Here is a 13,005-nt window from a genome sequence, read left to right as displayed (position 1 = left end):
CCCGTGTGTCCGTCAGCCCCAAAGCCCCTTCCAGGCCCAACGCGAGCCGGCACGGAAGGATCGGGCAACATGGGCGACAGGCTCGGCTCCCAGCTGTGCCACCTCCCAGCTCTGTGACCTGGACGAGGAACTCGCCGTCTCTGGGCCTCAGTTTCTCCATTCATGAAAGGGAAATGGCGCCTGTGAGCCCCTCCCAGGCCTGTCCGTCAAGGGCTGGCGGGCAGGGGCTGGGCAGGAGCTGCTACTGTGACTGCTACCTGTGCCCCAGCAGCTGCCTCCACACGGGGCCTGGAGCGGCTGCCCTCGCACAGGGCCAGGGGGCCTGGGGCGCCCCACGCCCCCCAGTCCAACCATAGGCCCAGCAGCCACACTTGGTAGCCACGCCCCGCCGCCCACCTGCAAATCCGCCTGGGCAGGAGGGTCACCGTGCCCCCACCTCCCCGACGGGGAGGGAGCCGGGAGCGGGGGACGCGCGGGGCGCACGTACCCGGTTCTCGTCGTAGATGATCTGCACGAGGCTCCGGTGCTTGGCCTCGCTGGGCGGCGGTGACACTGGCTTCTCCGGCTCAGCCGGCTTGGCGGCCTCCTCCTCCAGCTGTTGCTGTGGGACAGGGCAGAGCGTGAGGGGAGGGCTCTGACCGCACGCAGGAAGTCAGGCCGCTCCCCGCTTCCTCTGAGTCACTCGGGCACTCGGGGCTGCGCAGGGGCCCCGGCTGCAGCCTCTCGGCTCCTGGCGGGCCTTCCCGGGGTTCAAATCCTGTCCCCAAGACTGGGCAGCCAGGGGCCGGAGGCACGCCGGGCCTCGGTTTGCTCCTCCACCGCGGGCACCAAGAGGTAACGGTGCTCGGCAGGGGCTGGCTTGCCGACAGCCCCCAGTGTCACCCACTGCGGCCCCCACAGGACCATCGGCACCAGGGCGGCTGCACGGGCCCAGAGGCCAGCGGCCCAGGCGGGGACGCTGCGCCTCCTCCGGACCGGCTGGGCAGCCTTGGGCATTTCCCATGCATCTCTGAGCCTCACCTCCTCAGGGGGACAGGGGGCCGAGGACCGCTCTGAGCCCCACCGCCACCGGCTTCCCCTGCACTGTCGCCAGCACCGACCTCATCTGCCCTGCGCCCTGCATGCTGGAGCCCCCAGTCCCCACCACCTCCGGGAAGGCCGCCCCTTCCTGCTGCTGTCTGCGCTCTGCGCGACAAGGAGCAGAAAAGCGCAGGGCTCACGACACCGGCCCCACGCCACACAGGCAGCAGAGGCCCGGTCTGTCACCTTGCAGGGCGACACGAGTGAGAGGGGACCCAGCTCCACTGGGCCCACGACGCCCACAGCCTGCCCGTGGCCGTGAGGCAGACCACCAGGAACCCAGGGGCAGCCGAGAGGAGGGCTGCACAGAAAGCGTCGGCAAACCCGGAGCCCTGGGTGGAGCGGCGCAGCTTCCAAACGCCCCCAAAGGTGCAAAACCAATAAAGCCAAGGAATGAAGCGGTCAGATGGGGCGGGCACCCAGTCAGATGGGGTGAGCACAGTCAGATGGGGTAGGCACATAGTCAGATGGGGCAGGCGCACAGTCAGATGGGGTGGGCCCAGTCAGATGGGGCGGGCACCCAGTCAGATGGGGTGGGCCCAGTCAGATGGGGCGGGCACCCAGTCAGATGGGGTGGGCCCAGTCAGATGGGGTAGGCACATAGTCAGATGGGGCAGGCGCACAGTCAGATGGGGTGGGCCCAGTCAGATGGGGCGGGTACCCAGTCAGATGGGGCGGGCACCCAGTCAGATGGGGTAGGCACATAGTCAGATGGGGCAGGCACCCAGTCAGATGGGGCAGGCGCACAGTCAGATGGGGTAGGCACCCAGTCAGATGGGGCAGGCACACAGTCAGATGGGGCAGGCACCCAGTCAGATGGGGCAGGCACACAGTCAGATGGGGCGGGCACCCAGTCAGATAGGGCGGGCACCCAGTCAGATGGGGTGGGCCCAGTCAGATGGGGCAGGCACACAGTCAGATGGGGTGAGCACACAGTCAGATGGGGCAGGCACACAGTCAGATGGGGCAGGCACACAGTCAGATGGGGCGGGCACACAGTCAGATGGGGCAGGCACACAGTCAGATGGGGTGGGCCCAGTCAGATGGGGCAGGCACACAGTCAGATGGGGTGAGCACACAGTCAGATGGGGCAGGCACACAGTCAGATAGGGCAGGCACACAGTCAGATGGGGCGGGCACACAGTCAGATGGGGCGGGCACACAGTCAGATGGGGCAGGCACACAGTCAGATGGGGTGAGCACACAGTCAGATGGGGCAGGCACACAGTCAGATGGGGCGGGCACACAGTCAGATGGGGCAGGCACACAGTCAGATGGGGTGAGCACACAGTCAGATGGGGTGAGCATAGTCAGATGGGGCAGGCACACAGTCAGATGGGGTGAGCATAGTCAGATGGGGCAGGCACACAGTCAGATGGGGTGGGCACAGTCAGATGAGGCGGGTGCAGTCAGATGGGGCAGATACCTGGTCGGATGGGGTGGGCGCAGTCAGATGGGGCGGGCACCCAGCAGGGAGCAGTGGCTGGAGCCCCTGCAGAACGAGGGTGCCCACTGCACCGCACTGAGCCGCACGGCACCAGCACGGCCAGCACACTGCTGCTGGATGTGGGGAAACCTGCTGGGGAGACCGGTGGGCAGCCGCTCACCAAGTCCAACCAGAGAGCCCACGTGACCACCGGGAAAGCCAGGAGATGACGGAGCCCCAGGGCAGCGCGCACAGCGGCCAAAGGGAAGAAGCCCGGGTGTGGACAACACGGCTCTCCACGTTGCGGTCGGGAGCAAAGCCCCGGGCCAGGCACAGTGCGCAGGAACCTCGGACAGGTGCTGTGGCACGAGCCCCGACACAAGAGGTCCCCGGTGCAGGATTCCAGCGGCATAGCACACCCGGCACAGACGGGGGGCAGGGCCACTGCTGCCAGGGCCGGGGCCTCCTCTCGGAACCAGCCGAGGGGGCGTTTGCACGTGGGTGCACCAAATGCCTCTGAACCGCGCTTGCAAAGGGTTGGTTATGTTTGCAAATTTAGAAAAAAAACACAAAAACAAACCCTGACTGTGCAAGGCCTCTCTACACCACTGGCCTCCCTCTGATCCCTCACGGGAAACCCTCCTACCAGCCCCGCAGCCTCTGACCTCTGGCCGAGCCCCACTGACCGTCCCCCAGACCCGACCCCGATGCCCCTCGCTCCTACACAACCTCCAGAAACACACTAGGCGCCCCTTCCAGGAGGCCCTCTCTCCTCAGCCCCCACTCCAGGCCCACGGTGGCTGGGATGGGCCCTGTGTTCCCCACACAGCCTGCATGCCCTTGTCCACAGGGACCCGCATGAGCCCGCCACGCCGGCAGCCTGCACGCTCCCAGGGGTGGCCAGCAGACAACAGTGAGCACCTCCTATGCACCCTGCACTGCCAGGGGCACAGCAGTGGCCAGGGAGACAAGGGCTCTGCTTTCCGGCGTGGCCAGAGGAAACCACGGCTAAGCGAGCAGGATGCTGACGTCACCAACCGGGCAGCCCAGGAGTTACGGACACAACCAGGCACAGCTGTGTGCCAACCAAACTTCATTTACAAAAACCAGCAGCAACGCACATTGGGCTGGACCGGCCGCTCCGGGGACGAAGGCTGGTGAGGCTCTTGGTGGAGGGGACCTCAGCAGGGCCCTGGGGGGCAGCAGGGAGGGAGCCAGAGCCAGGGAAGCAGATCAGCAATGACCTGACACCAACGGCACGCAGGCCAGCGCCGTAAGGGGAGTGTGATAAACACTTCTTTTTTTTTTTTTTTTTTTTTTTTTTTTTTGACAGGCAGAGTGGACAGTGAGAGAGAGACAGAGAGAAAGGTCTTCCTTTTGCCGTTGGTTCACCCTCCAATGGCCGCCGCGGTAGCGCGCTGCGGCCCGCGCACCGCGCTGTTCCGATGGCAGGAGCCAGGTGCTTCTCCTGGTCTCCCATGGGGTGCAGAGCCCAAACACTTGGGCCATCCTCCACTGCACTCCCTGACCACAGCAGAGAGCTGGCCTGGAAGAGGGGCAACCGGGACAGGATCGGTGCCCCGACCGGGACTAGAACCCGGTGTGCCGGCACCGCAAGGCAGAGGATTAGCCTGTTGAGCCACGGCGCCGGCCTGATAAACACTTCTTCACATGGCCCGGTGACTCCGACAGCAACCACACGAGCTTGCTGTCAAATCACATGACCCTGCCCCTCCACACAACCCCGGGACGGGGAGGCCTGCCTGTGCCCATCACACGGTCAAGGGGACCGAGGCTCCTGGAGGTGAAGCTCGTAAAGCCACACGTGGCAGGGGAGGGGAGTGACAGTCACCCCACGCTGCCTGAAAGCCATGGCACCAAGACTGGACCTGTGCGGCCTGGCGACAGCTCCCACGCTCCGACAGCAGCAGCTCCAGGGCCTCAGTGAGTGTAGACTGACTTAGTCGACACACAGCTGAGAATTCCAATCCCGCAGCTACACTGCAGTGCACACACGGCCTGCGGCCACCACGCGGAACAGAGCAGAGAGTCCAGCTGGATGGGGCTGGGCCTCCTGAGGCTCCTATGGAACAAACTCAAACGGCGTAAGGAGGAGCCCGCACAGGGGACAGCACCACACTGTGCATCCTCCGGCTGACGCAGGTGAGAGCAAAGGTGGCGCCCGGCACTGGGGGGCGTGGGCGCACGCTCACCACCACCACTTCCGGTACCACCCTCGCTGTGGGGCCCGAGAGCCGCCCCCTGCCCCACGCACCTGCTTCTTCTTCAGCTTCGAGATCTGCTGCTCCACCATGGTGATCTCGCGGTCCACGCGGTCCATGTTCTGGATCAGCTCCTCCTTGGACAGCCGTGGAGGGACCAGTTCCAGCTCGGGGTCAGCATGGGGAGGGCTGGGCGGAGACACAGGCTCCAGCTTGCCCGTCAGGCTGCGATCCTGGGAGAGAGGGACAGTGGGCACAGTCAGCGCACAGAGCACCCCAGCTCCCAGCGATAACTTCATGGCCCAGCACGCCAGTCACAAGACAGCTCACGGGTGCCCCTCCTGCCACAGACCCTCCGAGGGTCAGGGTCCTTCAGAGTCTTCCACGATGAAGCCCAAGCGCTCCCCTGAAGCCCCCACTTTTCCCATAGCACCCCCTCTCTTACTGCTCCCAGCCGCCGGGTCCCACCCCCACACCCTCCGTCACCCTTCACGATGCTCCCTCCGCCCATCCATGTAGCCACGGCCTGATCCACCGTGGTCGGGCTGGGGATGTCCACGCTGTGCAGTGGCACAATCGCCCATGGCCGGCACGTGCAGAGGGACCTGCTCTGAGCGGTGGGTGGCAGGGGGCTTCTGCTTTCTGCCTTTTATTCCCCAGCTACGTTTCTGATGGGCTTCCCCGAGGGCAGCTCTCCGCGGAAAATGCTTTCAGAATTGTGTTTGCCACCCGAGGGAAGAGGGAGCCGGCGCTGTGTCTCCAGGGCTTCCCGGTCCCGTGCCTCTTGTAGACGGAACACCTGCTCACGGGGCACCTGCTCTGCCCCACGCAGCACCCTGCCTCAGGCTCCTCGTCTGTGCCACGGGGAAAGGAACGGTCCCAGCCGCCCCAGCAGTCGCGATCTTGAGTGTCCACGTGTGGAGCGTGTGCAACCCAGCCCCGAACCATGCCAGCCTCAGGCCCAGCCGCAGCTGCAGCCGCGGCCCCAGGGGAGTGCCAGGCCGCCACGGCAGCTGCACCAAGGACACAGGGGGCAGTATTCCCAGGACAACTGCAGCCCAGGCCCCCTGAAACCCCGCCACAACAGAGGCTGCGCCATCTTCTCTGTACCCCCCACAGCCACCCCAAGACCCCAGCAGAGCCCACAGGGGCCAGGAGTGCCAGGATTGCTCTGGGTTTGCCTCCTGGCCTCACTATCACCGTGGGAAATGCAGGGACACGGGGAGCCGGGGCTGGACTGCAGAGCCTCCCTCCTCACACCCAGGAGCCCAGAGGGAAATGCAGGAAAAGCCCAAGTCCCTCATCGGCCCCAAAGTGCCCCCCCAAACCAGAAATGTGGCCCGGGCCGCTCTGCTCAGCATAGCCCAGCCCACCAGCGACTGCACCCCTACCGCAGAGACGCGGAAGCAAAGCCTGAGGCCTGGCCCACACCAGGCAAAGCCTGCAGGCAACACGCTTTTCTGTAAGGGACCAGGCCTAGAAGTATCGCAGGCCCTGAGGGCCTGGTGAGCTCACCCTGCCGAAAGCAGCCGCCAGCCATGCACAGTAAACATGCATGGTTGTGTACCAATAAAACTTTATCGACAAAAGCAAGCCCAGGGCCAGATCTGGAGCTTGTGGAGCTCACTGTCCCCTGAGCGGAGCAATCCACAAGTCGTGACTCGGGTCACCGTCACAGCCACTGTTCTCCCGCTTTCCAGACATGGGCACTAAGGGACAGCAAGGGTCAACGGTGCCCGAGGCCACACGGCCACAGCGTAATGCAGTCTGCAGGTGGACGATGCAGAAAGGGGGGCCCTGGTCACACATTTGTTGCCCCCACAGAATCACACGTCTGGGCAGAAGAACCAAACCAAGATCCCTTCTAGGGACCCAGGGCCCGGAACGCCCTGAAATTAAAGACAAAATTGTGTATGCAAGAAAATCCCCTATAAAAATGCTCACAAGGGACCAGTGCTGTGGTGCAGCGGGTAAAGCCGCCACCTGCAGCGCCGGCATCCCATATGGGTACAGGTTCGAGTCCCGGCTTCTCCACTTCCTATCCAGCTCTCTGCTGTGGCCTGGGAAAGCAGTAGAAGATGGCCTAGGTGCTTGGGCCCCTGCACCCACAAGGGAGACCCGGATGAAGCTCCTGGCTCCTGGCTTTGGTCTGGTCCAGTTCTAGCTGCTAATCGTGGCCATTTGGAGTGAACCAGAAGATGGAAGGTCATTCTCACTTGCCCGCTCTCTCCTTCTCTCTGACTCTGCCTTTCAAATAAAAAATAAATAAATCTTTTTTAAAAAAATGCTCATGACAGAGCCAGCACTGTGTGGTCTAGCAGGTAAAGCCACTGCCTGAAGTGCCGGCGTCCCATATGGGTGCTGGTTCTAGTCCTGGCTGCTCCTCTTCCAATCCAGCTCTCTGCTGTGGCCTGGGAAGGCAGCGGAAAATGGCCCAAATCCTTGGGCCCCTGTACCTGCATGGGAGACCTGGAAGAAGCTCCTGGCTCCTGGCTTCAGATCGGCGCAGCCATTTAGGGGGTGAACCCACGGAGGAAGACCTCTCTCTCTCTGCCTCTGCCTCTCTGTAACTCTGCTTTTCAAATAAATAAATATTTTTTAAAAAATGCTCATGAGGGCTGGCGCTGTGGCTCACTTGGTTAATCCTCCGCCTGCAGCACCAGCATCCCATATGGGCGACGGGTTCTAGTTCCGGTTGCTCCTCTTCCAGTCCAGCTCTCTGCTATGGCCCGGGAAGGTAGTGGAGGATGGCCCAAGTGCTTGGGCCCCTGCACCCACATGGGAGACCAGGAAGAAGCACCTGGCTCCTGGCTTCGGATCGGCGCAGCGCCAGCTGTGGCAGCCATTTGGGGGGTGAACCAACGGAGGGAAGACCTTTTTCTCTGTCTCTCTCTCTCTGTCTATAACTCTACTTGTCAAATAAAAAGAATGCTCATGAGGGTGTGTGTGTGTGCCAATGGGGGTGGGCCCGACAGGAGGTCAGGGCAGGGGCCTGGGGACATCCGGTCCCCACGTAGCAATTCAGCAGTGCCTCATGCATCTACCACCCCAGGGCCTTTGCAAAAGCTGTGCCCTGTACCCAGAGTGCTCAACCCCACTTCAATGCCAGGGAAATCGGAGCCACACCTCCAACACCAGCTGGCCCCTCCCCAGTGCACCCCACAGCACCTGGTCTCCCAGAGCTGCTGCAGGACACTCCTCCCCCTGCTCTGCCACCGAGGCGAGAGGGGACGAGAGTGCAGAAGGGCGGGCTCTGGGCCAAGCGTCCATCCAAGCCAGGAGAGCGGCTGAAGAGCAAGGCTGGCACGGGACACCCCCGGCCCCCTGACTGGCCGCCCAGCTCCTGTCGGGAATGTCGGAGAAGTCCCGGAAACACCTGTCCCTTCAACTCCTGGGGGCAAGGAGCCGTCTTCCTCACAGCTTCTTCAAGGCTCAGCTTCTGTTCTGAGCAAAAGTGCACACGTGCATCCGTCAGCCTTCGGAGAGAGAAACCACGCAGGCACAGGCTGCGATTCGGCTGCGTGAGGGACCGAGGCACCGACACCTGCCACAGCTGGCCGCACCTTGGGAATGAGGTGCCGAGAGACGGAAGCAGATGCAGGCCCCCAAGCTGGCGGCCGGTGCGGAACGCGCAGAGGCGGCCGACGGACAGGCAGAGCGCTCGCAGCCGCCAGGGGCAGGAGGACTGGGGAGAAGGGGGAGGGACCGCCCCCCAGGAGGACTGGGGAGAAGGGGGAGGGACCGCCCCCCTATGGGCCAGATTTCCCTCCAGAGTGCTGAGAATGTTCTGGAATGTGATGGCAGTGGTGGCAGCCGCAGGTCTGTGGACAGCCTACGTGTCACTAACCTGCCCACTGTAATGGGGTTAATCTCGAGCTACGTCGGGGTGAGCATTCGGCTCAGCACTTGGAGCACGCATATCCCATGTCAGAGTGGCCGGGCTCCAGCACTGGCTCCTCTGATTCCAATCCAGCTTCCTGCTAGTGTATGCCTAAGGGCTTGGGCCCCACCACCCACTCGAGACCCAGGTGGAGCTCCTGACTCCTGGCTCCAGCCTGGCCCGGCCGTCGCAGGCATTCGGGGAGTGAGCCAATGGAGAAACGGCCTCTCTGTCTCTTAGCCTTCCAAATAAAATGAAACAAATGAAAAGGCGAAGCTCCCGGGGAAGCTGCACTTTGAAAAACCCACAGTACGTGATCCTCACCTCAGTTCCCAGGAAGAGGCACAGCCGGATGGCAAGGAGCCAGCGACCAGGCCTTGAAGGCCGCCCGAGCCTGTGGGAGGCACACAGAGGCCCCCGCCCCCGCCCCGGGCTGCCAGTGAGCAGCTGGCACCGCTCTCCATCCGCGGCCGCCCGCCCGTGGCATGAAACCTCAGGCCAGCGCTGTGGAGCGGAGCTCATTACGCAAAACAAAAGACACGGGGGCGGCAAGGGACTCCGAGGCCGCCCGGTCCCAGAGCCGGGGAGGGGGCAGGGCCAGCCCCGGGCACCCACAGTCTGTGCCTGGCCCAGCCACACTGACAGGCTCCAGGAAGGCCGTGAGCCGGTGGGGGCTGGGGCTGGAGCGGGCAGAGGCGGAGGGGGCTCTCTGCCGCCCCTGAACCTCGGAGGAGCAGGGCTGAGCCCCACACTGCTTGGTTGCTGACAGAGACCACATGACAAACGGCAGGGCCGAGAGGGCCAGGGCTGGGGGTCTTGCTGAGCTGGACCACGCTGTGCCCGCGGCCATGTAGCCCCTGGTGAGCCAGTCTGATGGGGCAGACGCCTCTGCCCGCCACAGACCCCGGAGGCAGGGCCAGGGGCGTGTTCTTCACATGAAATGGAGCGCAGCTGGCACGAGGAGGACGAGCAGCAAACGCCGGCCCCAGGGTGCAGCTGAATTCCACACGGCAGACGCAAACCCCGGCCTGCACCGCGGGCCTCCCAGGCCGCCTCCGCCCAGCGCTGGCTCAGACTTTCCAATGGCTCCAACAGCCTGCAGCAATTATAGCAGAGGCCACGCCCCATCCAGGGGCCCCCCACGGGCCCTGGGAACAGGAAGACCACCAGGGGCCTGTAAAGCCAGACACAGAGCGCAGGCAGCGCGGGAGCACGGGAAGGGGAGCCCCAGGCAGCGGGGAGGGGGAGCCCCAGGTGGTGCGGGAGTGGGGGTGGCACAGTGAGGGACACAGACCCTGCAGACTGGGGGCTCAGCCCCTGGCCAGAGCAGACGCCTGATAGGGACAGTTGGGGCAAGGACAGGAGTGCCTGGGGACAACAGCCCACAGGGGCCGGGAGCCTGAAATCCCCTGGGATCTCCAGCAGGAGGGAGGCTGCAGGCAGCATTGGGCGGGCACCTGGGGGTGGTGAGCAGGAGGAGGGAAGGAAAGGGGTGGGGCGGGGGGAGGTGCCAACAGCCAAGGCACCACCCCCATCTCGGAGGACCTGGCTCCAGCCCCAGACCTGGACTGCTGCATAAGCACCTCGAGCTACAGCCTAGAGACCCCCGAAGGCCCCAGGGGGGGCCTCCCTCAGCCATGACCTCAGGGGGTCCTCGCGGAGCTGGCCCCAGGCTCCCAGGGGGGGCCTCCCTCAGCCATGACCCCAGGGGGTCCTCACAGAGCTGACCCCAGGCTCCCAGGGGGGCCTCCCTCAGCCACGACCTCAGGGGGTCCTCGTGGAGCTGGCCCCAGGTTCCCAGGGGCAACGAAGAAGGAAGGCAGAAAGAACGCGCCTCCCTGGGATTCCTGGGCAAGAGGGAACCACGCAGACCTGCAGGGCGGGAGCTGAGGGACTGGGCTGACCAGAGAGGCCAGGGCGGTGATGGGGCTGCAGCACGCAGACCTGCCGGCCACCCAGACGGCTCCCCGTTCCCAGTGCCTGGCCAGGGTCAGCCCCGTGGGCACCTGGGAGGTGTGCAGGCATCAGAGCTGCGAGCCCCACAGAGCAGGAGGGGAGGCCTGGACACCCCCTCCTGCCCTTGCCCGCCCAGTCCTGCCCCAGGGCCCTCCAGGGTCCACAATGCTGCCATCCCTCCTCACCAGAAGCCCCGCCCACACAGCCACCAGCCACGCCGGCCGGGGACATGAGGCTCACAGCCAGGCACTCTGCCCCATGGCCTGCGCAACACAGGAGCGCCCATCAGTCCCCCGTTGAACGAGGAGAGAACGGGGCACAGAGAGGCACAGCCCCCTGCCTAGAGCCACACAGCAGCCAGGCCAGGGCGGCGGGGGACAGAGCCACGGAGGCGCCAGATCAAAAGGTCCTGGGTAGGTTAAGTGCGCAGGTGAGACCAGGGGTGACAGGGCCCAGCTCCCCCTGCCCGACGCCCGCCCTGGGGTCCTGTAGGCCCAGCAGCTACAGATTCCCAACACAGCCCAGGACCACCGCGTGGAGGAGAGTGTGCTGCCCCCAGCAGGGGCTCCGGGGCCGAGCAAGCACGGCCTCCGTGGTGCCAGCAGGATTTGGCCCACGTCACATTGGGAGCACAAGCCCAGGAGGCTGCCTGCTGAACAGCGTTTCGGGGACCCTCTGAGCACCCTGGCCAAAGCAAGCGACGAACGGAACCTCAGGGCCTGCCCGGGTTCAGTGCGGGGTACGGGCTATCCTCAACCCCCTACCCCAGCACTCTGCCCAGCACTTCCCCGGGACCCCCGGGGTCCCTGACACTCCCGTCACTCCAGCTGGCCACAAGGCCACTGCTCTGGCCACCTGGAACTGTTAGGTCGGAAGTTAAGAAGGGGCCTGTGTGTGCGAGAGGGGCCGAGGAAAACAGCGTCTACAGAAGCTCCCCTGGGAGCAGTCCTGCCCAGACCCTGGTAACTTGCGAGGCGCTCGCAGCCCCCCACCCAGGGGAACCTCCCAGGACCATCCTCTCTCCTCAGCACCACGTGGGTGACCTGGCCTAGTGGCCTGGAGCAATCAAACCATTACGGCCTTCCTCCGAGGCGGGCGCCTCTGCCCGTGCCAGCTGGGCTCCCCTGCCTGAGAGCACTGAGCAGTGAAACCCGGGGGAATCTCCCTTGTCCTGGAGACGGGGGAGGAGAAACAGCGGGGCAAACTGGAACCTCCCTTACGCGCCGCGGTCTGACTGCGCGCTCGGCCCTCTGCTCTCTGCTGAGCCGCCCACCTGGCCTGCCAGCTGCGTGCTCTCCGTTTGCCCACGTGACTTTGCTGTCCCCAGGCTGACAGGGCGCTCTCTCTCGGCTTCTGTCTGGAGAGGCGCCCGTCCGTCCTTGTGGGTGCCACCCCAATAAACCTGGCTACCTTGCTCACCACCGCTCTGTGGCACACCTGAACTCTTTCTTGTGCCAAGACGAGAACCCCACACTTGGATCTCTGCTAACAGAACCCTCTTCCCGATCTGGCCCGTTCTGGGGCGCCGCCAGGAGACCTGGCCTTGCCAGCCTCTGGGCACCCTGTGCGGGGCCCTGTCCCCCGCCTGGGCCCCTCAGCCCCGCACACCGACACCTTACCTTGGTGAGGTCGTCAGAGGCTCCGGGCTGGCCTGTGGCCAGCAGGGCCGAGGGCCGCAGCAGGGGCTCGGGCAGCAGCTCCAGGCGCGGGCGCTTGCTCTCCATGAACTCCAACTCTGACTTGCCCAGCTCGGGCAGGTACGTGTGCGGCTCGGGCCGCAGGTGGAGCTCCTGGGACCTGGGGGTGGTAAAGGCACGTGTCACTGAACTGGGCAGCGAGGCTCGGGAGAGTCGGGGGCCCCGCTGACCCCACAGGGCACCCCACACACCGCACGCTGCACAGCCCTATGGCTGAAGCTTGGGAAGACACTGGGAGACAGCAGCCCTCCCCCCCCCCCCCGCCCCCGCTCAGCGGCAAGGGCAGATCTGGAGCTCCCCTCCCCCGCCCCACCACCCGACCTGACTCAGAGGCTGCCCGGGCCACTCTGAGCAGCCCGATGACCACACATCCTCATCACCCAGCCACGCAGGCATCACTAGCCAATCACAGCACGCAAGTCCCCTGCACGGTCTGATCACTCGGGACCAGCTCTCTCTAACTGCACTTCGTTCTCCCAGGGAGGGACCCCCAGCCTGCCCCCCCACACACACTGCCCTTGCCTGGGGGCTTCTCCAGCATTTCCTTCTTGCTTAGGGTGGGACCCAAAGTCCCCACCCCCAGCCCAGAACCCCAGGCCCACCTCCCTGACCCTGCTCACCTCACCACTGCGTTCCTGCCTCAGGACGGCCGCCGGGCCAGGTCCCCTCCCCGGCCCCCTCTCCCCCTTTGTGCCCCAATGCAGAAGGTGCGGAGGCCCTCATGTGCTGGACCCACGGCAGCCA

The 13,005-nt window shown here is 64.8% G+C and overlaps 1 protein-coding gene across 18 annotated transcripts in view; it reads right to left on the bottom strand.

Moving 5' to 3' along the window:
• NCOR2 (nuclear receptor corepressor 2) overlaps positions 1 to 13,005 on the bottom strand; it is a 163,425-nt gene that overhangs the window by 88,354 nt on the left and 62,066 nt on the right. For all 18 annotated transcript variants that reach the window (XM_062182215.1, XM_062182214.1, XM_062182221.1 and 15 more), the window contains exons 4-6: positions 12,184 to 12,361; positions 4,782 to 4,961; positions 488 to 601 (exon numbers count right to left, since the gene is read on the bottom strand). In XM_062182215.1, the coding sequence (XP_062038199.1) occupies positions 488 to 601; positions 4,782 to 4,961; positions 12,184 to 12,361 (472 nt within the window). The remainder of the gene's footprint in view (positions 1 to 487; positions 602 to 4,781; positions 4,962 to 12,183; positions 12,362 to 13,005) is intronic.

This window comes from Lepus europaeus, chromosome 23 (genome assembly GCF_033115175.1).
Source record: "Lepus europaeus isolate LE1 chromosome 23, mLepTim1.pri, whole genome shotgun sequence".
In the NCBI taxonomy this organism is placed as follows: Eukaryota; Metazoa; Chordata; class Mammalia; order Lagomorpha; family Leporidae; genus Lepus; species Lepus europaeus.
The sequence above is the reverse complement of the archived record's forward strand: the minus strand, read 5'-3'. Positions and strand labels throughout refer to the sequence as shown.